This window comes from Lissotriton helveticus, chromosome 5_1, assembly GCF_964261635.1.
Source record: "Lissotriton helveticus chromosome 5_1, aLisHel1.1, whole genome shotgun sequence".
Taxonomy (NCBI): domain Eukaryota; kingdom Metazoa; phylum Chordata; class Amphibia; order Caudata; family Salamandridae; genus Lissotriton; species Lissotriton helveticus.
The window spans coordinates 35,218,322-35,245,451 of record NC_136065.1 but is presented as its reverse complement, the minus strand read 5'-3'; the positions used below and the strand labels follow the sequence as shown (position 1 = coordinate 35,245,451).

The 27,130-nt window shown below is 47.6% G+C and overlaps 1 protein-coding gene across 1 annotated transcript in view; it reads right to left on the bottom strand.

Annotated features, from left to right (window-relative positions):
• LOC144754107 (E3 ubiquitin-protein ligase TRIM39-like) overlaps positions 1–27,130 on the bottom strand; it is a 116,012-nt gene that overhangs the window by 81,769 nt on the left and 7,113 nt on the right. The window contains exons 2-3 of the mRNA XM_078641672.1: positions 20,109–20,204; positions 16,572–16,802 (exon numbers count right to left, since the gene is read on the bottom strand). Of these exons, the coding sequence (XP_078497798.1) occupies positions 16,572–16,802; positions 20,109–20,204 (327 nt within the window). The remainder of the gene's footprint in view (positions 1–16,571; positions 16,803–20,108; positions 20,205–27,130) is intronic.

Below are 27,130 nucleotides of genomic sequence, written 5' to 3'. Positions count from 1 at the left end.
ACTGATAGGTTCCTTTGATGATTATAAAATAAAAACGTTAGAAGCAGCTGTTAGAACAAATAAGGCAACGCCCACCATGCTCGATAGTATCGGCATGTGGCGCAAAGAAGCAGAGCAACGAAGGAAAAGAGAAGAAGCAAAAATAGGGAAAGAATTACGAAAGGCAGCCCACCTGGCCGCTAAGGAACTAGATGAAGAAATAAGAAGGAGAGAGGAAGTTAGACAAACGCAAGAATCAGGGTCGGCAGGCCAATGCCCTGTTAGGACCCCCTCTACGCTCTACCCGGAGATGCCCTCCAAACAACGGGCAAACGACGAGTTACTGCTAGGTCCTCCGATTATCTACATGCCCCCTCCTTATGCCCCCTGCCAGCCTCTAGCACAGCACCTACCAGTTCTGAGTGCGGGCGAGGGTGACCCTAGCGCTAGTGCCCCGGCTCTTACGGCCTTCGCACCGGCCACATTGGTAACAACATCAGAAGAACTCGAGACTAGCAAGCAGCCAACAGCCAGACCAAATAGGTTGAGCAAAGACGAGCGGGATGGGATTGACAAGATAGCAAAGACACTGGTAGAACGGAAGGAGAGCGAAGAATATACGATGGATATGCACAATTCACATGCCGGTAGCCACAGACGGCATTTCATTTTACGGTTCAGCTACCACACCCTGAACGCATATGAGGATAGGTATCAAAATAAGGGTCCTGCTAAGCTGACGGCTCTATATAGAAAGGTCGATGTTGGAGATGGGACTGAGCGCGATGTGACGGACCTCTTCATGCAAACGCTTGAAGTCTTCCGCCACCTCACGGAACAGAAACCAGAGGTCAAGATCACAGTCCCTGAAACGGCTGAGTCCCCATTAGAAGTAGCCAACACTATGATGCCTATCAGAGAAGCCGCCCCCTACTGGGTTCCCCCAAGAGGTCAGGGAACAAACGACGATATCAACCACGCAGATGCAAAAGGGAGGGTTGTGTACAATTGGGTTTACCAACCATGGGATCGACAAGATATTTTAACCTTTAGGCAAACCCTGCCTGATTTAAGGAAGAACCCGACAGCATTTTATACTGAATTAGGCACAGCCTTGGGCTCAACGATAATGACTCTAGCAGACATTGATTTGTTTTTCGGGTTATGTCTGCCGGCTGACGTGTGGAAGCAAATCCGGAAAGCCGATCACACAGATCTGTTCGGACATACCTGGAATCAACTCAGTGAGCTAGATAGACGACGAGAGCCCGGAAGGAAACCGATAAAAGACATACTGGAACTTCCGGACAAAATAGTCCAGAAGCTAAACACCTTGATCCCAGAGAAAAAGGTAGATTGGTCAATAGTCACAGCGTGCCGTCAGAAACCCCAGGAAGACGTATCAGAATACTTCTCCCGATTTGAAACGGTGTTCTCCGACTACAGTGGCCAAGACATGACCACCGCAACCGGACAACACCTATTCGTGCAAAACTACGTAAAGGGTCTGTCACAAGAGGTTTCCCAAAAGTTACAAACGAGCGAGAGTAGTTGGGGGGCCTCCAAACCCGCCGCTATCCTCCAAATGGCTCAGTACTACGAACACCAAAAGAATGAGAGTGATAGGGCAACCGAGAGAAAGAAGAAAGATTTGAAAGAAAGGGTGATGATAGCCCAGATACAAGGGGTGGCAGTCGGGAAAGAACTACACAGGGGGAGCTACCAATCAATCGCCCCTAGAAATCCACCCCCAAAGGACCGCACACCCACTCCCTACTCTGGACGTAGGGACATAGAAGATAAACAGTGTGCATTTTGCAAAGGATTCGGGCATTGGAAGTCTCAATGTCCGGTTCTTCTGGAACTAATTAAAAATAAAGAAACGAGGGACATGACGAATGGCCCCAGGACTAGAGGGCAGGGGCGGGGGTACACAAACGACACCAACAGCGACAGACCAGGAAGATCGAACACATTTGACCGTCCCCGACAGAACCAGTACCAACTATCTGACAGTGAGAACACTTCCGACTTCGCATAGGACTGCCAGGGGCAAGGGAGGGATCCAGTCGAGCTCTGTGTTGACCAGCAAGGTCCTTACGTCACCGCTAAGGTCCTGGGTACAAAGTCTCCATTCTTGGTAGACACTGGAGCGACACGTAGTGTATTATCAAAGCGACTGATTCCAAGGCCACCCTTGTCTGGCTCACACATTACATCGATAGGTTTCGACGGAACGCCCTCCACTAATCCCCTGTCTGTACCTATCTCCTTTGACCTAGGAAACAACCCCACTGACACAACATTTCTGCTCTCCTCCAACTCCCCGGACGCCATTATGGGTATTGATTTACTAAAACATTTCCGAGCTACTATTAGGTGTTCCCCAGATGGAGTCCGAGTCATCCTGTACGACAACCCGAGCATGTCCAGATCCCGCCCCGCACGACATATGTACTCTATAACTGATGCTGACCTATCCTTGCTCGACACCCTACCCCTGTACCTATGGGCCAGAAACGATTCGGATGTAGGACGAATGATGATCGACCCTGTGCACATAACTGTTCGACCAGATGCAATACTCCCGAAACTCCCACAGTACCGGATATCGCCCGAAGGCGAGAAGGCATTGGTAGCGATTATTCAGTCCCTGGTAGATGCAGGAGTGGTAGAGGAAGTGGTTAGTAATGTCTGCAACAGCCCTATCCTACCCATTGTTAAGAAGCAAGGTGAGGGAGATGAGAAAGCGTACCGCTTCATCATCGACCTGCGAGAAGTCAACAAAGTGGTGGTGCCACAGTACCCCGTAGTCTCAGACATCACCACCATTCTGACCCTCATCCCGTCCACTGCCACCACCTTCACCGTTATTGATCTCAAGAATGCATTTTTCTCTATCCCCATCCATCCAGACAGCCGTTATCTCTTCGGCTTCACCTTGAAAAACCGTTCGTACCGATTTTGTAGAGCTCCCCAGGGCTACACTGAAAGTCCCAGCATTTACAGCCAGGCCCTCAAAAGACAGCTGGACGCCGTCCAGCTACCAGATGGAGTGGTGTTGATCCAATATGTCGATGATATCCTTTTGGCGGCCGACACCACTCCACTTGCAATCACGGCCACTATCCAACTCTTGCACTTTCTTGCGGAGAATGGCCACAAAGTCTCCAAAAAGAAACTGCAGTTCTGCCAGCCTCAAGTGACATACCTAGGCCATCTCCTGTCCAAAGAAGGGAGGAAACTTACGCCCGACCGAATCCAAACCATCCTAGACACCCCCATCCCAAAAACACAGAAGCAAGTCCGTTCATTGTTGGGCCTTACCTCTTTTTGCCAACAATGGTTACCAAATTTCAGTCTCATTATAAAACCCCTACTTTCCCTGTTGGCCAAAGATGTTCCCTTCCCACTCCCTTGGACCCCCGAATGCCAAGCATCCTTTAAGGAGTTGCGGGATGCCCTTTTCTCGGCACCCGTCCTAGGAACACCAGATTACTCCAAGCCCTTCTCCCTCTTCACTCACGAAAGGGAGGGATGCGCATTGTCTGTTCTAACTCAGCCCACGGCTCCAAACAACGCCCTTGTGCCTACTTCTCTGCCACTCTTGACCCAGTCGCCAGAGCTTTACCTGCCTGCCTTCGAGCAGTAGCCGCCGCTGCTGTCTCTATCCGTCAGAGTGAGGGAATTGTACTTTCGAACTCTCTCACGGTGTTAGTACCCCACGCAGTTGACACCCTTTTGAACCAGACCAAGACTCAACACCTGACTAGTGCACGACTGACGGGGTACGAATTGACTCTACTTGCACCCCACATCACTCTGAAGAGATGCACGACTTTGAATCCTGCTACACTGTTGCCCTTGCCTGAAAATGACCCCGATGTGCCCCCTATACACGACTGTGTGACCCTCACGGACGAACAGACCAGGAGTAGAATTGACCTCCGAGACATTGCTTTTACAGACCCTGATGGAGAACTATGGGTAGAAAGCTCTTGTATCAAACTCCCAGACGGCACCACTTCAGCTGCCTATGCGGTGACGACAGCCCGAACAGTAGTTGAAACAGCCCGCATCACGCAACGATCCGCACAGGCGGCAGAGCTAATTGCCCTCACACGAGCATGTATCATAGCAGCAGGAACCACGGCGAACATTTACACGGACAGCCAGTATGCCTTCGGGGTGGTTCATCATTTTGGGCTCTTGTGGAGGGAAAGGGGATTCCTGACGTCCCACGGCACGCCCATCCTTCACGGAGATCTAGTCTCCGCCCTGATTGAAGCAGTTCTCCTCCCCAAACGATTAGCAGTGATAAAATGCCAGGCACACAAGAAGGTGACGGACTTAGTTGGACAGGGAAACGCACTGGCCGACATCACTGCCCGAACCACAGCTGAGAATAGGACGACGACACGCATGTATGTGACCAGGTCACAAGCAGAAAAATGGACTGACGCTAGGGAAACGATTAGGGACATCCAGTCGGCCAGCACACCTCACGAACTGACTGAGTGGGCACGGGTGGGTCTAAAGGACGATGAAGGCTGCTGGCGGACAAAAGACACAAACAAATGGTTGCGGCCTGACTCATACTTGATTCCCATACTGACTATGGCACACTCCCCTGCACACATAGGTTCTGCCCCCATGATTGAACTCATTTCCAAAGTCTGGCACAACAACAAAATCCCCGACTCAGCCAAACGCCTGGTCCAGCAGTGCCTTATCTGCCTACAACACAACCCCGGGAAAGGAACTGTGGTACCCCGGGGAGGGTTTGGGATCCCCGACCACCCCTTTGAGGTCCTCCAGATGGATTACATCCAGCTGGAGAGATGCCAAGGCTTGAAGTACGTATTAGTCATTGTATGTGCCTTCAGCAAATGGGTGGAAGCCTATCCAACCCGTGATAACACTGCCATGACTACTGCCAAAGTACTACTGAAAGAGTTTTTCCCTCGCTACGGCCTTTGTCGAATTTTATGGAGCGACAATGGCCCCCACTTCATAGCTGAAGTTATCCAACTAATCTTGAAGGGGCTGGGGGTAAAGCAGAGGTTTCATGCGGTCTTCCACCCCCAATCCGCTGGCCTAGTTGAGCGACACAATGCTACACTGAAACTGAAACTGTCAAAAATAGTGGCCACCACAGGACTTAAGTGGCCAGATGCCCTCCCACTGGCATTGCTATCGATGCGCTCCACTCCCACTAAGCACCATTTGACCCCCTACGAGGTTGTGTTTGGGCGACCAATGAACCTCTGGACTGCCCCCAAACCGACCTCCATTCACGATGTCCCCGACGTCCTGCTGTCAGATTATTTATACAAATTAACTAAAACGTTGTCTGTCATTCATCAACAGGTGCAGCAGGCCATCCCCGATGCTTCCAGGGGTCCCGGTCACGATATCCAACCGGGAGACTATGTTTTAGTCCGGAATTTTCAACGGGCAAAGAGTCTGGAACCTCGGTGGACGGGCCCCTGGCAAGTACTGATCACCACTCGGACGGCTCTTCGAGTGTAGGGAAAAAGGCACTGGCTGCACGCACACCACTGCAAGAAGGTCTCCTCGACCCTGGCCACGACAGAAAACGTCGACACCCAAGAAGAGCTCCTGAACAAAGACCGGCCATCACTGAACTGCTATCATGATACCGAGGCACTTGAACTTGCAAAATTCTCTGATCCCACTGTGCCATCCCGGGAAGGGTATTTCCTGCGTCAAAAAGGAGGGAGCTTCGGCTAAGTAGACCACGGACTAAGTTAAAATCTCAGAACGGTGGCCTAAAACAACCAAGGGTTTCCCGGAGAGAAGCTAAACAAAGTCTGTGGTTCTGCCCATTACCGAGCACCTTGAAGATGATGGAAGCGCCAGATAAGAAGATGATGGAAGCAACCGGAAATACCCACTACAGGAACCCAAAGGCTGACAATTTGCACAAATCAAAGACAATCGCCTTCTTCATTGTCTTCCTACTTTGCCTCCTCCTCATGACTTCCTTCTGGATCTTGGAGGAAAGCACACCCGCTCATCAGTAATTGCCGACCACTGCACAGCCAACCACCATGAAAGAGCACCACCTGATCTCCCTTTCGCCTCAGCTCCGAGAAAGGCGTAAGGAGTTCTGGAACAATTCCTTCGTGCAACTATTGTACCAGCACAACCTTGCTGCAAATGCCACGAACTGCTGGATCTGCGGGTTGCTCCCGCATGCCACTGGACACTCCATCCCCTTCATCCCTTCTCCTTTCTCAGTTCACGGCTCCTGCCTCGCCTGGTTGATCCTCTTGCAGGAAAGCCACAAGGACAACGCCGCTTCTGGACAAACAGTGTCACACTTCTACTATGGGTTCTGGCTGAACAAAACAGGAAGGACGTCTGCCCCCTTTTGTCCTGTGACCTCAGGTTCCGCCTTCCATATGAACATCCCTGCCAAAGAACGAGTTGAAATGCAAGTGCTCCACAATCCAGCTAGACCCACCTTCTCCTACCTGCGGAAGCGAACGACTGCCAGTCTGACTGTGGCCCTGTCTGTCATCAATGTCACAGGTCTCGTGTGCCTCGAAGGCCAGGGAACACAGCTGGTGGGTCACAGTTCCTGCCACATCACCAGAACATTGGTCTCAGTTGATCCCCCCTCCTTTGTTGCTTCTCCGAATATGTACTTTGTTTGTGGCACCAAAGCTTACACTTGGCTCCCGAAAGGTTGGAGGGGTACGTGCTACATCGCCTTCATTCTTCCCCCCACGTATGTGGCCCCAGCCTACCATCACCGGCAAAAGCGCGCCGGAGACATTGGACAAGCCGACTCCACTGGAGCACAGTTCCTGGATGCGGTGAAGGGACTTGTTCCTCTGTGGGGCCCAATGGCAAATAGCCGCGCTATCCGACACCTGACTCAGGCAGTAGAAACAACCATTAACATCACGGCTGGCATCCTCGCTAACAACACGGCTGAGCTTCAGGCAGTCCGCCTGGTGGCTCTTCAAAACCGCCTTGTTCTAGATGTGGTTCTGGCCGACCGTGGAGGAGCATGCCGCATCATCGGCTCCAGCTGTTGCACCTACGTGCCAGATAACTCGCCTTCAGTCTACAAAGCAATCGAACACCTCCACAGACTATCCTCAGAGGTTCACCAGGAGCAAGAAGGATGGTCGCTTGGAAGCTGGTTTTGGGACACTTTGAAGGACTGGGGATGGAGGTGGTTTACATTTATACTGATACCAGTCGTGGTACTATGTGGGTGTTGCTTAGGTATTCAATGTTTGCCACCTTTGTGTTCACTCATTTCTAACTGTATGTGCACTAAGACTTTGGACTTTAGAACTGAGCACATGAGTCCCCTCTATGAGATAGAAATACGTGGTCTTATGGGGATAGATCCGAATTGACAAGCTGGCGAGACATGTTAAAAGGGAGGACTGTGGAATTTTAGTTCGTGAACTGAACATCATCTGCGCCATCTTGCCCATTCCTCAGACTCACGTATGAACATACACGACAGCCATTTTAGGTACCATGGTCTCCCTGTTCACGATCGATCGTCAGCGCACTTCCCTGACCCTGCAAGCATCCCCCATGCACCCTGGCTGTCCCCGCTATCACATGCACAAGTCATGAACCCTCCCCTTCCGCATGACTCTGTCTCTGGGAATCACACCCCGCGCCTGACCAACACCTCCTTTCCTTCCATGAATACCCCTCTTTTGATAAACCCTTCCTCTACGCTCGATTGTCCACACCGATCCTTCCTTTCATGAATATCTCTCCTTTGATGACCCCTTCCTCTGAGCCTGATTGTCTGCACGGACCGCTGGTCATCCCTTAGCCTGAGGATACAGTTTATTGCCCACTACTGTATGCACTCGCCCCTCTTCAAAGGAGCTACTATTGATCATGACCTCCCCACCCCCTGAGATTCGATCAGACGCACACATTCCAAAGGAATCGGCGGAACACTCAGCTGCGTGATAGCCCCCTCCTATTGTATGGGGGGTGAGGAACTCTACTGTAGCCACGTGTTGGAATGAGCCGGAACTGGGGGGTACCGGGGATGTCTTTTTCCTTACTTCACAATGTCTTTATTGTAATAAAGAGCGGTCACATGTCGTAAACCAGTGTATAAAAGGCCAGGCCTCAGAGAGGCTAGGGAGAGCACCTCGAGACGATACCTTGTTGTCCGATCTGATGTGTTCTGCTCCGTCGGAATAAAACTTGTTTCCTGTCTTCCTGTCTCCAGCGCCTGCCTCTTTATTTGATAAACTTCGTATGGTATTAGAGGCGTTTAACGCCGGGCAAAATTACTTAAGAAACATCGACTAAATCGCCTGACCATTTTTCTGACTTTCCTCAGAATGGCCCATCTCCAAATGTTCTGCGCAAGCTGGGACAGTTGCAGAGAGTGTGTCCCCCCCTGTTTTTGTATATAGTACATAGCTTTCATATTGTCTGTCCGGATAAAGACAGCTTTGTTTTGTACTTGCAATTGAAACGTCTTGAGTGCTAGGAAAATTGCTAGCAGCTCTAGGTGGTTGATATGGGACATTTTTTGTTGGTTGATCCATTGGCCTTGGTGGTATAGTGTAAGAGATGGGCTCCCCATCCTATGAGGGATGCGTCTGTCGTGAGCACTATCTGTGGAACAGGCTCTAGGAACGGCCGTCCTCTTGTCAAGTTTTTGGTGTTCCACCATTGAAGAGAGCGATATGTACGGCTGTCTACCAACACCAGGTCTGTGAGCTGACCTTGAGCCTGATTCCACTGTTGTGCTAGACATTCTTGTAATGGGCGCATTTGCAGTCTTGCATGTGGAACTATGAAGATGCAAGATGCCATCATGCCTATTAGTCTCATGAACACTCTGACTTGGAGAGACTGCTGGTGTTGAAAGATGGAGACTAAGCTCTGAATGCTCTGTATCCTGGCTGGACTGGGATACGCTAGAGCTGTAGATGTGTCTATGGTAGCTCCTAGATACTGATGAACGTGCAAAGGCTCTAGGTGCGACTTGGTGTAGTTTATGGTAAACCCTAAGTCGTTCAGTGTCTGAATTGTTTGCTTTGTGTGTTGGACACATTGACTGAATGATTATGCTTTTATGAGCCAGTCATCGAGATAAGGGAAGACATGTATCTGTTGTCTTCTGAGATGTGCTGCTACTACTGCTAAGCACTTTGTGAACACTCGTGGTGCTGTTGTGACCCCGAATGGAAGAACTTTGAACTGATAGTGCTGTCCTTGTATGACAAACATTAGATACTTCCTGTGAGCAGAATGTATAGGAATGTGAAAGTAGGCGTCCTTTAGGTCTAGTGTTGAAAGGAAATCGCCTTGTTGTAGTAGTGGGAGTACTTGTTGCAGAGTGATCATGTGAAAATGATCTGATTGTATGTAATATTTGAAGGGTCTGAGGTCAAGAATTGGTCGTAATGTCGCGTCCTTTTTGGGGATTAGGAAGTACACTCCTGTTCCCTGTTCTTCTAAAGGAACTACTTGAATAGCATCCTTTTCTAGAAGAGCTAGAACTTCCTGTTGAAGCAGAGTCATATGGTCGGTGGACATTGGATGCTGCCTGGGTGGTATGTTTGGGGGGGGTTGCTGTGAGTTCTAGGCAGTAGCCATGTTGGATAATCTGCCTCATCCACCTGTCTGTTGTGATGGAATTCCAGACAGGTAGGAACTGTGATAATCTGACCCCCACAGGAGTGGAATGCTGTAGGGGAAGCAGAGGGTAGTCACTGTTTGGGAGTGGAAGAGGAGCGGTTGTTGTTATTTTATTACCTCTGCCTCTTCCCTTGTAATTATTGCCTCTGTATCCTCCTCTAAAGTAACCTTTGTTAGAGGAGGTCTGTGTGTGCGTTTTAAAGGATGATGTTGTGTCCGCGCCGGTTTGCTTAGAGCCTCCTCTATACAATGAGCGGCGATAAGAACTTCTACTCTGTGTGGATTGAACACAAAGTTCGGTTAACCGAACATAAGAGTACCATCAGGAACAAATCAACCAAAGCCCCACTAGCCGCTCACTTCATCACACACCAGCACAACGTGAGCCAACTGAAGTTCCTTGTTTTGGAGGTTGTCCCACTGAAAGCAGGCGTTGACAACAAGAAACTACTACTCCAAAGGGAGACAATGTGGATCAAAAAACTGGATGCCTGCCAGCCCAAGGGGCTCAATGAAAGACTTGAATATAGTTGTTTCTTATAGAGATGTGTTGTCTCAACTTCACTTCAACTTAATCATTCTCCGCTTGAAATTATATGTTCCTTTCCGTTTTTCCATGGTTTTTACTTTTTCCACTACCATCTTTTCTTAAACCCAACCGGTCGTCTTATAGCAAATCCTCTACTATGTCACATCCGAGTTTATGCCCTCTGCTTTATATCTTCTTTTACACTGTCATCACTTTCCCTTTTTACCTATTGTCATCACCTTTTCATATTTTATTAATCTCAGGTTTTTTGCATTTACTATCGTTTGGTTTCCTACCTTGCTTCCTTTTACCCTCTAATCACTTACACTCTGGTCACCTTTATCATTCTTTGTTATGTATACCATGCTATCATTGTGTATGTACATGATTCTGAACCCATTCCAAGATGGCTGCCATTTTTTGAATGTAGATGTCGCGTTAGTTCACGCACCACATCGGTACCAATCCCTGTTTGATTCGCTGTTCTATTACACCTTTCTGTGCATGTTTGGCTGTTCCCAACCCCTCGGGGTATTTCTAGATATGAGTGTTCCATCTATGTTTAGTTACGGGAGTCCGTTTTTTCTTTCGAGGCACCTTATTTACTTCCGCATTTCCGCTGGCCACTCACAAACCTTCGGCTGCACGGCGTTTGGCGCGTCGCGTTTTTCACCCATCGGTAAGCTTTTTCTCTACCCCACTTTCACTCGCAAGTTGGTTCTGTCACTGGTCACACTCCTTTTTAAACTAAACCTCACCAGTCGAATCTTGAGTTTTTTGGTTGTTATTTATCTCACATACTTACCAGGGGTCTCGGATCTCTTTGGCACTAGTTCGGGTTCCGTTTTTATCTTGCACACGAGGATTCTGTTTTCTACTCACCCCGACTGCATGATTTTCAACTTTTAACAGAAAGACATGGGTTACTTTGCGCACATTTCCCTCGTTCCGCATGGCGTTTTTTTTCTGAATTGCATGTATTCATTTCACCGTCATACCATGTTTATTTAGCTTGTGGCTGCGAGCTCCCCTTCCTGACTTCGATTTATTTACTTACAGATGCATTGCTATCCCCTGAAGAAGGGCCTCGCCCGAAATGCATAGGGATTATGCATAGATTCATGGATGTTATGTAAACGTGTTCTCTAACGTCTAGTTTCACAAAGGAGTCACTATGATGATGTAATATGTGACCCTTTAAATAAATTTTCTCAAGAAAGATTACTTGGATTACGCTTGTTTGAACTACATAAAACGCACTTTGGAAATTGCTATTTAGGAGTTTTATCTCCATTTGGAGTGCCCTTGGAAACAGTGCAAGCCCTTCTTGCACTCCTTCGTTTGTTGCTCAAATCCCCGTCCCTACCGGCCGGAAGGGATTATTTCCAGGCACCCGAAAATACCTACCATTGGTTTACTTTATATTTGATGAACATTACACATTCAGTGTGCCGCCACCTCCTATTCATTTTGTGGATTGTAATGCACCCATAGACTTAGCTGTGTCTGTGTCTTTTTTCATCTTTTCTAGTGTGTTGTCTACTTCCGGCCTGAACAATTGGTTTTGATTGAAGGACTGGTTCAAGATGGTAGTCTGTACCTCTGTTTTATAACCTGAAATGCGTAACCACGCATGTCGCCTGAGTATAACACTAGTATTGACTGCTCTGGATGCTGTGTCAGCTACATCTAGAGCACATTTAATTGAGGCATTGGATATTAATTTGCCTTCTTGTATGAGCTCTGTTTCCTGATCTTTGTATTGATCTGGGAGGTGCTCCATCAGTTTTTCTAATTGGTCGTAGTGAGCCCTGTCATAGCGTGAGAGCAGGGCTTGTGTATTTGCTATGCGCCATATATTTGTAGCCTGCGCAGCAATCCATTTCCCTGACGCATCAATAACTTTAGATTCTTTGTCAGGCGGGGGCATGTCACCAGAAGTCTGGGAATTGGCTCTTTTCCGTGCATTAGACACTACTAAAGAGTCTAGTGGCAGATGTCCCTTAATATAGACTGGATCAGATGGTGTTGGTCTATATTTCTTTTCTATTCTTGGGTTTAATACCCTACATCGTACCGGGTCCTTAAATATTTCTGGAGCATGTTAATGACTCCTTTGATCATGGGTAGTATTTGCGTAGACCTTTGTGACTGCTCAAATGTATCAAGTAAAAAGTCCTCATCAATGGCATCAGAGTGCATTGAAACCCCGTGGTAAAGGGCAGCTCTATTTAAGAGATGATTAAACCCAATACTATCTTCTGGAGGGGAAGGTTTTGTTGGGTAGGACTGAGGATCAGGAATGTCGGGCACATTGTGCGGTGGGAAGCCATATATATCATCATCTTTACGATATTCTGGATTGGCATCTTAATCTAGAGGGTATTCATGTGGCTCTGGTATGTCATTCCCCCCACCTAGATCATACTCTTCATCTGTGTGGTGTGATGATGCAGGAGATTGAACAGGAAAAACTGTAGGTTCAATGTAAGGAGGTATAGGAGAGGAAGAAGGTGAAGGAGAGGATGGGTGCATTGGAGAAGTTGCACAATCCTTCTTTTTGGCAGGAACCACAGGTAGGTGTGGTGTGCCTGCTGGTCTCTTCTTGTAAGGAAATAGCTTCCACATGTCCAGATTTTGGATTGATATGGACTGTTCTTTGTTTAGGATCTGGTCTAAACAGTTCTTCCTCCTCTACTATCTTCTTCGGCGTTGATTTCTTCGGTGCCGATAGGGGTAGTTTTGTGTTTTTTGCTGTAGGAGGCGTTATTGAGTCTGTGGCAAGTTTTTCGGTGTCGAAGGTGTTTTCGGCTTGGTAGGCTTGTTAGAGGGTTTCTCTGTATGATGCCTTGGTGTCTTTGGTACAGAGGTTGGAGATTTTGGAGTGGAGACAGGTCTCATTGGCCTTGCGGCGCCAGACTCTGGCTTTCCATCTTTATTTTTGGAACCGGAAGGTTTCGGAGTCGGAGCCTTTTTCGGATCCGGTACAGTCTTTGGCTTCGGCACCGATGTATCTTTTGGTTTGGGTGCCGAAGGATCTTGGTCTTTGGGCACCGAAGGGTGTTTTGACTTCGGTGTCGAAGAATCCTTCGGTGTCAAAGGATGTGTGTGCTTCAGTGCCAATGGAGGAGGTGGAATTGGCACATGTGGTTTTGTCGGTGCCGAGGCACTGGAAGGCGTAGTTGTTTTCGTCAGAGCTGAGCCCGAAGGCGGGGCGTCGGAGGGGATATTTCGGTCTGGACTGGTCCCCATGGACGGAGTGCTGACCGTTGCCTTTCGCTTGGGTAGTGTCTGCTGTGCAGGGGCAAGAGTACTCGCGGGTTGACGAGATGGAATCGAGTCGTCTGAGTCCTCTGCCTCCGATATGATCTGGAGATCAGGCGAGTCTTCCTCGGCGACGAGTGGAGCCTCGTCCTCGGAGATGTCTTCGGGTGGATCTTCGTCCTCGGAGACGTCTTCTTCGATGATCTCCTCCTCGAAGATGGCCTCCGGTGGTGGTGCTGATCTCCTCATCTCGTGTCGACGTGCCCTCCGATCCCGAATGGTCTTCTTCGATCGGAAGGATGCACAAGCTGTGCAGGTCGACTCGTTGTGTTCCGGTGATAGACAGAGGTTGCAGACCTTGTGATGGTCGCTATGACGGAATTTTGCTCGACATACTGGGCATCTCTTGAATGGAGTTCTGTACATGAGGCGTAGGCCGTACGGCGCCGATAGGCCCAACGGCCCGTGTCGACTCACCGGAATGTAGCTGATGTCGAAAGTAGTCTATACGATGTCGATAATGTTTTTATAAAGTTTTAACACTTCGAAGTTGCTGAAAAGTCTTTTCTAGCCGGAGCAGAAAACTTTCATCCGAACCCAGTGGCGGAAAAAAACAATCTGAGGATGGAGTCGATGACCATGCGCAGTATTGTCCAAGGGAGGAGTCACCTATCTCGTGACTACAAAGACTTCTTCCAAGAAGACAACAACCTGCAATCATCCGAGCCCAACACCAGGTGGCGATCTATTGCAAAAGTGTACGATCTGCAGCTCATATGCCTCGAACACAAAGTTCCAGTGTTCCAAAGGGACAGACAATAATTGACCCACTGCCCAAAGTTCCACTCATAAAGAAATGGAAAGTTGTTTAAGCATAGACACCGATAAGAGTAAATCCATTACCTCGAGGCAAAGTGCATCCTTTCACTCCATTGTAAAGGGAGCACTGAAGGAAAAATTCATCACTCACACGTGCAGCCTGCGCAGTGACAGACGCTCGATGCTGCCGGGTGGAAGTCACGTGGGTGAAAGGTTTTTGTTTAGAAACTTTGGTACCTCAGAGACCCTTTGGAACTTTGGAATTTTGTTTACCCCATAATGATGACAGCTCCCTTTCCCCCTTTCCATGAGGTAATGAGCCTGATTTTTACAGACACGCTTTTCCTTTAAACATTTTAAAACCTTACATTTTGAGGAGTGGTGTTGTATCTTTGGTCCCCTGCTTGTTTCTTTCTCTTCACGGTAAATGGGAACCTCTGGATTCAAACCCAGCCCCCTCGTTGGAAATTTTCTTTTGAAAAGAACTTAGTTGAATTTTGACATTATCTTATGAGAAGAAAGTCCAGAATAATTTTGCACACAACTCCTTCCTTTCTCTCTTCTACATATTCGGGGCACTTTTGTATATTTATGCTCCAGATGTTTTGGTGGATTTTGAACATTCAGATTGATGTTCAATATGAATAAATAATTCTGAGCAGAATGTTATGGTATGAGTAATTTAATGGATGCTGCTACCAAAATATGTGTGTTTTTCCAAATTGTCCCACTGGGACCACCTATCCTCTGTACTGTTAATCACCCAGATCCCGGTGGCTTAACTGGGTTGTGTCCTTTTTTGTAACCAGCTATGTAACTAGGCATTTGGAGTAGGTGATGTCATGTTGCCCCGGATAAAGCTAGAGATTTCCACAGAAAACTCTTTAGTTTGAAGAATAGTGACAATTTTATATTACGAGTAACCCTTGATTATATTACAGAGTATGCAAAATGCATCTCTGCAAATTGCAGCATTAGAAATGTAATTTAAAACTAGATTTTCTTGGCACCCTAAATGGTAACCAAATTCCTCTCTAATATGGCTTAGGGTGGGGTTAGAGATGTTAAACTCCTTATCGTGGTCATACGCTGTCACTTTAACAGTGGTGCTCTGCTCAAATATGTTGATTAGTTCACAGCCAAGAAGCTTCATGGGAAGTAGCTCCATGTAAAGGGTGACAGAAAACATCAAAGACATCACTCCGAGGATGAAAAAGAGCATCCCTAAGAGGGTGACAGAAAGCATCCCTCCGAGGATGACAGACAGCATCCCTACAAGGGTGACAGAGAGCATCCCTCGGAGGATGACAGAGAGCATCCATCTGGGGGCGACAGAGAGCATCCGTCCGAGGATGACAGAGAGCATCCCTTGGATGTTTTCCTGTGAAGCTGCAGGCAGCCTTTGACAAAGGTGCTTGGGGCTCTGAAACGTGTTAAGCGTAACATAAACTCAGCATGAAACTTGCTGGTTCCCCTGGTGGTAATAATTCAGATGAATTGCCTACCGTGGAGTGCTCCCCCATGCGCAGGACAACTTAGAATTCATACTAATATCATTGTTGATATGTAAATTGTAACTCCCTTTCCACTCTCATTTAACCCCACTTTGCACACAAGTCCGTCCCTTTTACACATTCGGGGCACTTTTGTATATGTATGTTCCAGATGTTTTGCTGGATTTTGAACATTCAGATTGATGCTCAATATGAATAAATACTAATGAGCAGAATTTTATAGTACGAGTAATTTAATGGATGCTGCTTCATAAATATGTGTGTTCTTCCAAATTGTCCCACTGGGACCACCTATCCTCTGTACTGTAGTTACATAGCTGTTCACCCTAACAAGAGATCAGTGCACTCGAAAGTAGGTGGCCACCTGCATCAGGAGAAAAGTAATCAATTTAAAACAGAAATGTTTTTAAACTTCCTAGAAAAGGAGGAATTTGGTTTCTTTCCAAATTTCTAAGATGTTTGCTCACATTATGCTTTACATTTTTATTTGGCTTTCTTCACATTTTGCTCCTTTGGTTCCCTGTTAATTACTGTCACTGGAATTGCTTGGTGTGCCGCATTAACTTGTATGTGACACTGTAAGAGGTCACTGCACATCCCACTGCTTATATATTGAATCGGGCTCTCAGCATCAAGTAGGACAGTGTAAATAATCCATGACTGTATATTGTGTGCAGCTGTCAGAGTGCGTGGGGTCACTGTATATTGACCCTGCCAGGAGATCATGTGGGTTCCACTTATACATTTAATAATGCACATAACTCTTTTGTTGTATTTCCCAAACAGTATCTCACCTTCAGGAGTTCCCACGCTGACGCCTCACACTTTTTTCCTATCTCCGTTATCACTGCATTGAGAGAGGTGATTTGATTGGACAGTTTGGTGATATTTGCATTTTCCACCATGGTGATTATCTTCTCCATCTCCTTCAGTCTCCCATGCAGTGTTTGCTCATTTTCTTTCAGGAGTTGCCGCAGTTTTTCAATTTCAGATTCAAGTTTCTTCTTCTCAGTTCTTAGCTTGTTCTGTCAGAAGGAAAGAAAAGCTGGTTAGATTTATTAAGCTTCCTATAGGCCGTCCAGAGAGTGGGAGTCCAGGAGGAGGGTGGAGGGGTTGCCTATTCTGATTGTCATAACCTTGCACAAAGGCTTTGTCTGAGAGACATACAAACAAGCATTTACAATGCAACGGTCTTGGCATTGTTAAAGTTAGAGCTATTGGCATTGTTCATGACATTATTTTAATTTATGTTTTTAAAACATATAAATAAATGGCATTGTCATTTACAATGTATACAAACCAAAATATAACTGTGGGTATAAATTCTACTGCTCGTGTTTCCTGGGTCTATGCCAATGCCAATAGCTTAATCTCTCGCAAATATGAGATCTATTGCATTTGCACCCACACACAGAGCCACACACACAGAGCCACACACACAGAGCCACCCACACAGAGCCACCCACACACAGAGCCACCCACACACAGAGCCACCCACACACAGAGCCACCCACACACAGAGCACTTCTAATAATCTATTAATTAGCCCTTTACTCAAAGACATTCACTTCTGCATTTTTTTCACACACCTTAGTCCTGAATCGCGTACCTCTAGGCATTTGCTCACACTCATGCAAATCTATACAACCACTTACCCGTAGGTATATGCACACCCTCTTTCCTTATAAAAAGTGCCAACTGTACACTGGCATACCTACCACCCTCCCTTTGCCCAACTTTCTCATTTCCAGTCGCAGCTTTTCTCCCCTACATTACTTATGTTTCAGTAAAACCCCAGTTCTTGCCCCCCCCACACCCCTCCTTCCTGATGTCCCATCTCCCACACTCGCGCAACCATCAATCACATACCATCCACACCTGCCAGAAGAAAAGCTCCTTTGTGACCTTTAAACTATTAGTTCAGGGTACAACCTCTGATTATTCTGGGCATAAACACATTACAAGAACACACATTTTTTTACTTTCTCATTTTTTTATTATTTCGATTGTTTTTTCATTCAATTACTTCTTTTTAAACATTATTCTGAGTTAAAAAGTTATGTTTTCTTCATTTCAAATTGCATTATTTCCATTTTAAATCACAATACAAAATTCATAAATCCTATAACAATATATGAATTATCATATCACCAGGTAGAGAACAACCCAAACACAACACTCTCTCACACTCATCCACATTCACAACTTCATCTATTCACATTCATAACACATTCGATTATTTTTCTATCTGTTGTCCAGGATAGAACCACTATGGTGGGATTTTACAAGGACTTGGCCAACGCGTTTCGGTGGAAAATACCAGCAATGAATACCACCGTCATCAGGACCCACCAGATAAATCAATAAGTGTTCTCTATGACCTGGAGTTATATCTTCACTGTCTCATAGGGACAATAACATCTGTAGTTCGCTCGTATCCTGTTGTTTAGCAGATTTATCTTGTGTAGAATAAAAAACCTTGAAATCTTTTTTTCTCCTGAGGTAGACCCAACTTTATCCGGGAGGGAGGGGTGTGGGCATTCGGATCTAAGACGGGACCTGACCTCTTTTGGTATTTCCTTCCTAACCAAAAGGAGAGGTACTCAGCAAAATGCCAAGTTGGAGCCAACTCTGGAGACAGGGGGTGTTTGATGAGGACCGGGTCAAACATATTCTCTCCGAATGGGTCAACAATGCTCACTTTTGACCCAGATGCCTTTGATGCCTCCTGATCCTAAGGATCGCTACCATTCTTAAAAGCTTGTGTGCGTTTTCGGACCTTGATACGTCCGTTCTGTGTCTTTGCTTTCCGTGTTCGTGACTATCAGCTGAGCATTTGCTGGCAATGGAAATAACACAATAAATATTCAATTCAGAGTCTTGAAAAAGCTCAGTGGGCGAAACGCGCGTCGGCTGCTGTTGTTCTTCGTGTGTTTAGAAAATTGGAAATAAAAATTAAACGGAAAAGGCCTGATTCAAGATTGTGCTTGAAACTTTATTGAAAGGACACTTGACAAGGAGAATTGGAACACATCTTGTGGAAGAATCTCCACCATTTTATGTCTCACTATCTTGTTAGATCATAGATATAGTGAGCGGGTGTGCTCTGATGTACTGTGGTTGATCATTGTTTTATTACTTAGATGAACCCTCTTGGATGTTCTGTGGTTTGTTGATGTATATACAATACCATAGCATGATTACACTGACAAAACCTTTTTTTAGGAAGGGGCTTACACCAGTCTGATGGATGTATAATCATTACCGATCCACGCATACACACCCCACTAAGGTACACACCCACACAGAAGCACACCCTAATTTGCAGACTCACACACAAACCTTGTACAAACTCACAGGTGGATATCCTCAGTCCATGCATGCACAGACTCGCAGCACAGTGGCACACATCCACACAGATGCATATAAAGAAACACAGACGTATATTTCCAGATCCATGCATACACACTACCAGAAGTGCACACTCATACAAATGCACACATTAATGTGCACACTCACACACAAACCTTGTAGAGACTCACATAGGGATATCTTCAGTCCATGCAGGCACATAATTACACATCCATACATATATATACTCACACAAAGATGCATATAAAATCTCATGGTTGCGTAACTCCAGACGTATGCATATATCAGACCTTGTGATACGCAAACCCATAGAAGAATCCACATACGTAAGTACAAACCCACAGCCAATAAATGCAGACTAAAGCATACATAACCCTCAACCACACATGCACATAGACACGCACATGTATTTGCATACTCTGTGTCTCAAAACCTATATATGCATATGCAGACAGACACAAGCACTAATCCAAGCCCAAAAAACAGACAGATATAGAGATGCTCAGATATGTATGCACTCCATCAAATAACTACGTGGCCATCCATACTTGAAGAAATACTTAGACACGTGTCTAAGTGTGAACATGCACTCACACAAATATGCACGCACACACACACACACACACACACACACACACACACACATTGGCACGTACTCTTAGCCAGATAATGCCACACCTGTGCTCACATACTCTAACACACACTGTGTGAGTGTGTAGGCACTTCCTTAGGATCAGAAAAGTAATTCTTGATTTTTTAGGATGAACCCTTGGCTGATTGCATCCCCAATATCCAAGTGCAGTGACTCCCATCAGTATATTCATTTGCTGGGGACCATGACACAGTTTGTAGGGTGACTCATCAGTTTCTGTGTTCTTGAACTCTAAGAGATCACAAAAAGACATGGGCAGGGACATACACAGACACACAGAGACACAGCACTCACTGCAGCCACTTACCCTCATGGTTTGATACTGTTCTTTTTCCTTGATTTTAGACTCCTGAAAATATTTGTCCTCTTTCTTCAGAAGATGCAGCCACCCTTGAAGTTTTACCTGCAGAGATGAAAGTGCAAGAAATAAGTGTAGATATATGGAGTGCAGTCGTTTTATTATTATTAGCACATTTTATTGACTTTAACGGTACATAGCGGGCGGTGCTCGAAGCATACATTTCGGATACTGTTTATATGAGATGGTACCAATTATATTCAAACAACAACATTGCCTGTGAACATACAGGCTCAATAACTAAACTTGGCACAGGTTACTATATGTTTCACTATAATTAAAATGTTCAGGTGTACATGTTTAGATGACAGAGTGACTCATCTTACCTAAATATTGGTCCAGTTTGATTGGATTGCCTGGTTTAGGGAGGGTCTGATGGCGGCAGGGAAGGCAAGTCTATGCTGCGATATGTTGCCCAGTGAGACCATACTTTCGTGGACAACCACCCTCCTGACATACTGCGATTTCAGCCTCCATTCATTTGTCCGCGGCCTTTCTCCACCCACCCATTGATGGAGGGGAGGTACCCTTCCACGTTTGTGCAATGCCCCACTTGGCAAGTGTGAGGCCCAAAAATAGTAGATGTTGTTTATAGCGATTCCCCCCTATCCCCTCGGTGCTGTGAAGCAAGAAAAGCTTGGGATCGAATGGAAGACGCCAGTACAGGACCCGACCCAGGCATGCCAAAATGGTTACTTTGCCCCACAGCTCCAGACTCTGTGTAGGAAGGTCACCTCCGATTCTCCACATCTGAGACATGTGGGGGACTGGATAACGCCCATCCTCCAGAGGGGGGAGCAGTTGGAGTATGCTCAGTGGAGGTATTTAACATGGATTATGCTGTAACATGCGGTTATAGTGGCAACTCGTGACTAGAAAGAGCTTCAGTCCAGGCATCGTCTATAAGGTCGTAAATGTCGGCTTCCCACGCAACGCGGGTTTTGTACTGTGGTTTGGGTAGTCAGTGTCTGGTAGAGTTGCCAGATCTTATGCGTGCCAAGATCCCCCATTAGTAAACGCCCCTCTAGGGTGTGAAATTCTGGTAGACCTCCCAGCGAGCAGATTAGAGGAGTCAGGGCGTGTCTCAGCTGCAGATATTTGTTAAACTGTGTCCAGTGCAAGTGGAATTCTATCTGTAATTGTTGAAACGATTTGAGAGTGGGTCCCAGCAGAATGTCACTCAGGGTAGAGATTCCAATGAGGTCCCAGGCTCGGAAGCCAGGAAGTCCGGCGACAGGTCGCAGGTAGGTACCCTTCCAGGGCTGTCTGCATCATGCGTCCGTCCCAGCCCATTTTATTCACGATATAACGCCAGAGCTGGATGACAGTTCTGCAGGTGGGGGTTGAGTGGTCAAGGTTTTTATGACCACTCGTTGATATTCAACAGGTGAGACACCACATAGTAGTCATATATATTGGTCACCGCAATCCTGCCACAGTACGTCGACTGGGTGCAGGTTCGTAGCGCAACACGGACGATGCCCCCTCCCCATAGGAAATTGTTAAGGAGTGCATTAACCTGGGCAAACCACGTGCGTGGATTGATATTATGTGCCAAAGATATCGTGGGACAAGGCGAGATGAAGACCCCCGGATATTTGAAGCCATTGGTTGCGTGAGAGAACTGCGAAGCCCAAGAGACGTGCCCATGGTGACCCCATACTGGAAATAACACTGACTTCGCTGGATTGTCTCCAAGGCTGGAGGTCTCCCCAAACACCCAAAGTATCAGGAAAATCCGGGATCGGTTAAAAATAATAATACCTTGTCTGCATATAGCGCAATACTGTCGGACCGGTCTTGTGACCATTCATACCCACAAATTAATGGGTCCCGCTGCACCCATGTAGCTAAGGGCTCTGTGGCGAGCACAAATAGCAATGAATGCAGGGGGCAACCCTGCCTAAAACACTGACGTATTGGGAAGGGTGCTGACCGGAAGCCTGCTACCCGCACAGAGGCTGAGAGCTCTGTTTGTAATAATTGTATGTAAGACAAAAAGCGTAGGCCAAAGTTGAGAGATCAGAGGAGCTGAAAAAAATATGTCCACCTCAGGGAAACAAACACCTTATCTATATCGGCCAAAAGAATGGCCGCAGGGCAGCCCAGCTCCGGGGCCTTCACAATCGCATTGTGAACCTGCCTAATATTGTGCTGGGTAGACCGGTGCAGCATGAAGCTGGCCTGGTCGGGGTGGATCAGTTTGTGGATACACGTGTGGAGGTCAGCAAGGACCTTACCCAACAGTTTGGGTCCAAAATTTAGGAGGAGGTTGGGGTGGTAAGAAGATGGTTCTTCTGGGGGTTGGCCTGGTTTAAGGAACACCACTATCTCGGCATGGCACCAATCCGGAAGTAAGATGTGCTGCTCCAGAGCCTCATGGAGTGCATCCAAAAGATGTGGCCGAGCTGTGCCATGTGTCACTAGGAAGTCACTAAGGAAGCCATTGGGGCCAGGCGTGCGATCGGCGTGCATGTTGGATAAAGCCGCACCGAGTTCCTCTGTGGTAATGGGGGCATCTAGCTGGTCGCGCAGGTGGTCTGGGAGATTTTTGGGTGATCTGTCTGTTGGAAATTCCCCTATTGTCGCACGCAATATGAGTTCCTTCTGCTCGTATAAGGAGGCATAGTGGCCCTTGAACCCTTGGGCGACTGTGTCGGGGTAGTACAAAGGACTCTGTCCACGTTTCGCAGTGCCGACACCGAGGCGGGGAACATCGCCACCTGACACAAACGATGAAGCATTTTGTTTGATTTGTCATCCCATTGATGAATCCTATGTTGGGTCGCTAACCAGATCTCATACATCTCCTTAGTGAGATGCTGATGGATTTGTTGTTGTACTTTGAGGAGGCTGTGTTGCGGTATTGGGCCTGAGGTCTCTGCAGCTTTGGATTTTCTAGGTCTACTATTTGTGCAAGGCGCTTACGTTTTTCCCTGCGCAAAAGCTGATGTCCACCCCATGAACAGGGCGTTTAAGAGCTTCCCACAGTATAACACTGGAGGGGGCAGTGCCCAAATTGGACAATAGAAAGTCTGTAATTGCCTGTCGGAGAACGTCTTTGTAACCCGGGTCGCCGAGGCGCCAGGGTGACAAGCATCATCCGAAGGGGGAGTTTGTTTGCCCAATGTGGAGTCTAAGTGGATGCGGGGGGTGGTCGAGAGGTCTCTGGGCAGGATAGACATGTGAGGCCCTATGTATGTGGCTGCATGGTAAGAAGAAGTAGTCAAATCTGGATAGGAAGCCATGTACTGCTGAAAGGAACGTGGCGGGCATTTCACCCAGGTGTGGTGGTAGCTGGTGGAGTTTGGATTCTCCCGATTGGTGCCTATGTCCTGACTCACGTCGGCGGTCCAAGGTTGACAAGGCTTCAATGCAGTTGACGCCCAGTATTATTACGCCATCCGGGAGTTCTCCCCAAAGTGGTGTGATTTTGTCAATGAAAGTGTGTCCTAAAGGGGGAAGGGGCGTAAACGCTGCCTATGGTTATTGTTTTGCTATATAATGTACCTGTCGCTATGGTGTATCGTTCCCCTGGATCTGACCAGAGTTTGGACAGAGTGAAGGGGCTACTGCGGTGCACCAGAATGGCCGTTCCGCGACAGCCGCCTGTGAACCCTGAGTGATCTACTGTGTCATAACCAAACCGGGCAAGACATGAGGCTTTATTGCCTAGTAGATGGGTCTCTTTCAGTAGGAGTATATTAGTATGCGGTGCACTCCTGAATTTCCCTAGTGATGACACTAAATGTAGCTGCCTAGCGCCACAAGGGTCCCTGCGTTGCAGGGAATGATTGTTCATTTGCACATAAACAATCACTAATGGCGATTTGTAATTTCTATGTGTGCTTAAGAATGCAGAACATATAGAAGTTGGAAAACCAAATTTTTTAATGATGGTTTATGTGCAGGAAGGGACTCCTTTCTGCACATGAACAATCACTAATGGCGAATTCCTGTTTCTGTCTGTGCTGCAGAATGCAGCAAACATGGAAACAGCAAAAACGAGGAGAAATTAACCATTTCTCCTCGTTGCACCTGTTTAAGACCAGGTTTTCCCTGGTCTTATTTTTGGTGCTGCCCCATGATTACACCACCCTTGTAAATAAGGGGCAGCGTCAAAAAGCAATGGGTTTTGTGGTGGAACACCCAGAGCAACACCCATAGCCCCTCCCTTTGCTGCGAACTGCTGCGGTAAGGGGCATATTTACAAGGTGACGTTAAGCCACGTTAAGTGGCTTAAGGCCACCTTGTAAATATGGAGCAGGGCATTGAGCCACAGGAACGTCATTAAAAGTGATGTTCCTGTGGTGCAATGCCCCTGTAAATATGCCCCCAAGTCTTCTAACACCGACAAATGTGAGCCCAGGCGCTACACACTGCACTACCCATGAAACCCTTTCAGTATATCGTGGTATCCCAAATCAACCACATACATAGGACTTCTGATGATCTGCAGCTGCTTATGTGGTGCGAGGTGAAAACACCGGGGCTCTGACAGACGCCCAGTGCGACCCTCTGCAGTTTCTTGCACGGGTCACACTTTGAAACTCACAACTAACAAACTTACCTAATGCGCGTGGGCAACCTTCACCAGGGACCCGCGGAGACCCACAGAGCGACCGGTGATCCCTGAATGATCACAGAGGTCCCTTCAGGGACCCACGGAGACCCACAGAGCGAACGGTGATCCCTGAGTGACCACAGAGGTCCCTTCAGGGACCCACGGAGACCCACAGAGCGAACGGTGATCCCTGAGTGACCACAGAGGTCCCTTCAGGGACCCGCGGAGACCCAGAGAGTGAACGGTGATCCCTGAGTGACCACAGACGTCCCTTCAGGGACCCACGGAGACCCACAGAGCGAACGGTGATCCCTGAATGATCACAGAGGTCCCTTCAGGGACCCACGGAGACCCACAGAGCGAACGGTGATCCCTGAGTGACCACAGAGGTCCCTTCAGGGACCCGCAGAGACCCACAGAGCGAACGGTGATCCCTGAGTGACCACAGAGGTCCCTTCAGGGACCCGTGGAGACCCACAGAGTGAACGGTGATCCCTGAGTGATCACAGAGGTCCCTTCAGGGACCCGTGGAGACCCACAGAGTGAACGGTGATCCCTGAGTGATCACAGAGGTCCCTTCAGGGACCCGTGGAGACCCACAGAGTGAACGGTGATCCCTGAATGACCACAGAGGTCCCTTCAGGGACCCGTGGAGACCCACAGAGTGAACGGTGATCCCTGAATGACCACAGAGGTCCCTTCAGGGACCCACAGAGACCCAGAGAGTGAACGGTGATCCCTGAGTGACCACAGACGTCCCTTCAGGGACCCGCGGAAACCCACAGAGTGAACTGTGATCCCTGAGTGATCACAGAGGTCCCTTCAGGGACCCGTGGAGACCCACAGAGTGAACGGTGATCCCTGAGTGATCACAGAGGTCCCTTCAGGGACCCGTGGAGACCCACAGAGTGAACGGTGATCCCTGAGTGATCACAGAGGTCCCTTCAGGGACCCGTGGAGACCCACAGAGTGAACTGTGATCCCTGAGTGACCACAGACGTCCCTTCAGGGACCCGTGGAGACCCACAGAGTGAACGGTGATCCCTGAATGACCACAGAGGTCCCTTCAGGGACCCACAGAGACCCAGAGAGTGAACGGTGATCCCTGAGTGACCACAGACGTCCCTTCAGGGACCCGCGGAGACCCACAGAGTGAACTGTGATCCCTCAATGATCACAGAGGTCCCTTGCCCTCTTCTAGGAGGTGCGACTAACCTGTGATCCCTAAAAGCTGATTTAAGTGCTGTGTATTCCTCTGAACTCCCACTCACATACCTTGTGCGATTGGACAACCATTTATGTGGGACCCGCAGGGTGTGTCTGATCCCTGAACACCCAGATATTGCATCTTTTGGAGACTCCAGTAATGTATTCACTTGTGAATCATGAACATCCACGCACATACCTTGTGCTCTTGGACAACCATTTCACTTTGGTGAGAAATCCTTTGAGCTGCTGTCGAAGGGTTTGAATGGGAAGAGTATTCCTTAATCATCAATAACCCTCTAAAACCCATCTCTGTGGTAGGCAGCTCTAGGACAGCGAGTCGGTATGCATCTGGTGACTTCTTGCTCGTCTTCTTCAGTTTCACTCTTCCCTCCAGCTTGTGTCCTCTCTGGTCTACGTTTCTCCACCTCTCACCTGTGTTGCCCTTTTACCCTTTCCTACTGTTTTACTTAAACTCCTAGACTGTTTTTGCTTCTTTGAAATCTGTTGTCTGCTTGTTTGTCTGAAAATGCCCTGGCCATCATAAAGCGTCTGCTCAGAGTTCGTGGCTTAGCTCGTTTCTGTGGCCAGGGGTAGGGGCAACATGCATGTTCTTCATAGTGGCGACCGTCAGCTCTTGACTGTGTTTGGATTTGTGGGGATAGAAAAGGCCTTTTTACCTGTTTGCGCCAGTGATGTCATTGCCTTCTGGTCTTGCTGGTGTGACATGTCTGACCAGTCTTCTGGGTTCTTCGTTGCATCCAGCGGATTTGGACACTATGTGGTCATAGTAGAATTAACCTAGTGTGCGCGCCTCGGCTGGCTGTAGGGACGGGGGCGCCATCTTGAAACTCCACTGTAAGTATGATAGAGGTCGGGGTTAGCCTGCCAGATGTACAGTGTTTATTGCAGATGTTCATGAATCTTATGGGAGTCCCTGTGTGGGATGACTCGGGACCCCTCTATCCTTAGAAGTGCAGCGGCGGCCTTTGTATTCCTTCGGGTATCTCCTCTAGCAGGTCATGGGTGATGTACTTAGGTAGGAGACAGCCGCCTCTTGAGAAGGGAAGGGTAAGTCTTTGACCATGACCTGCCCTTCTCTTCACCTGGGGTGTTCCTTACCAAAGACTGACACATGCACAGCTGAAAGACTTCTCTCCCCTTTCTTCTCCATTGTGGTATTCTCTGAATAAAATACTCC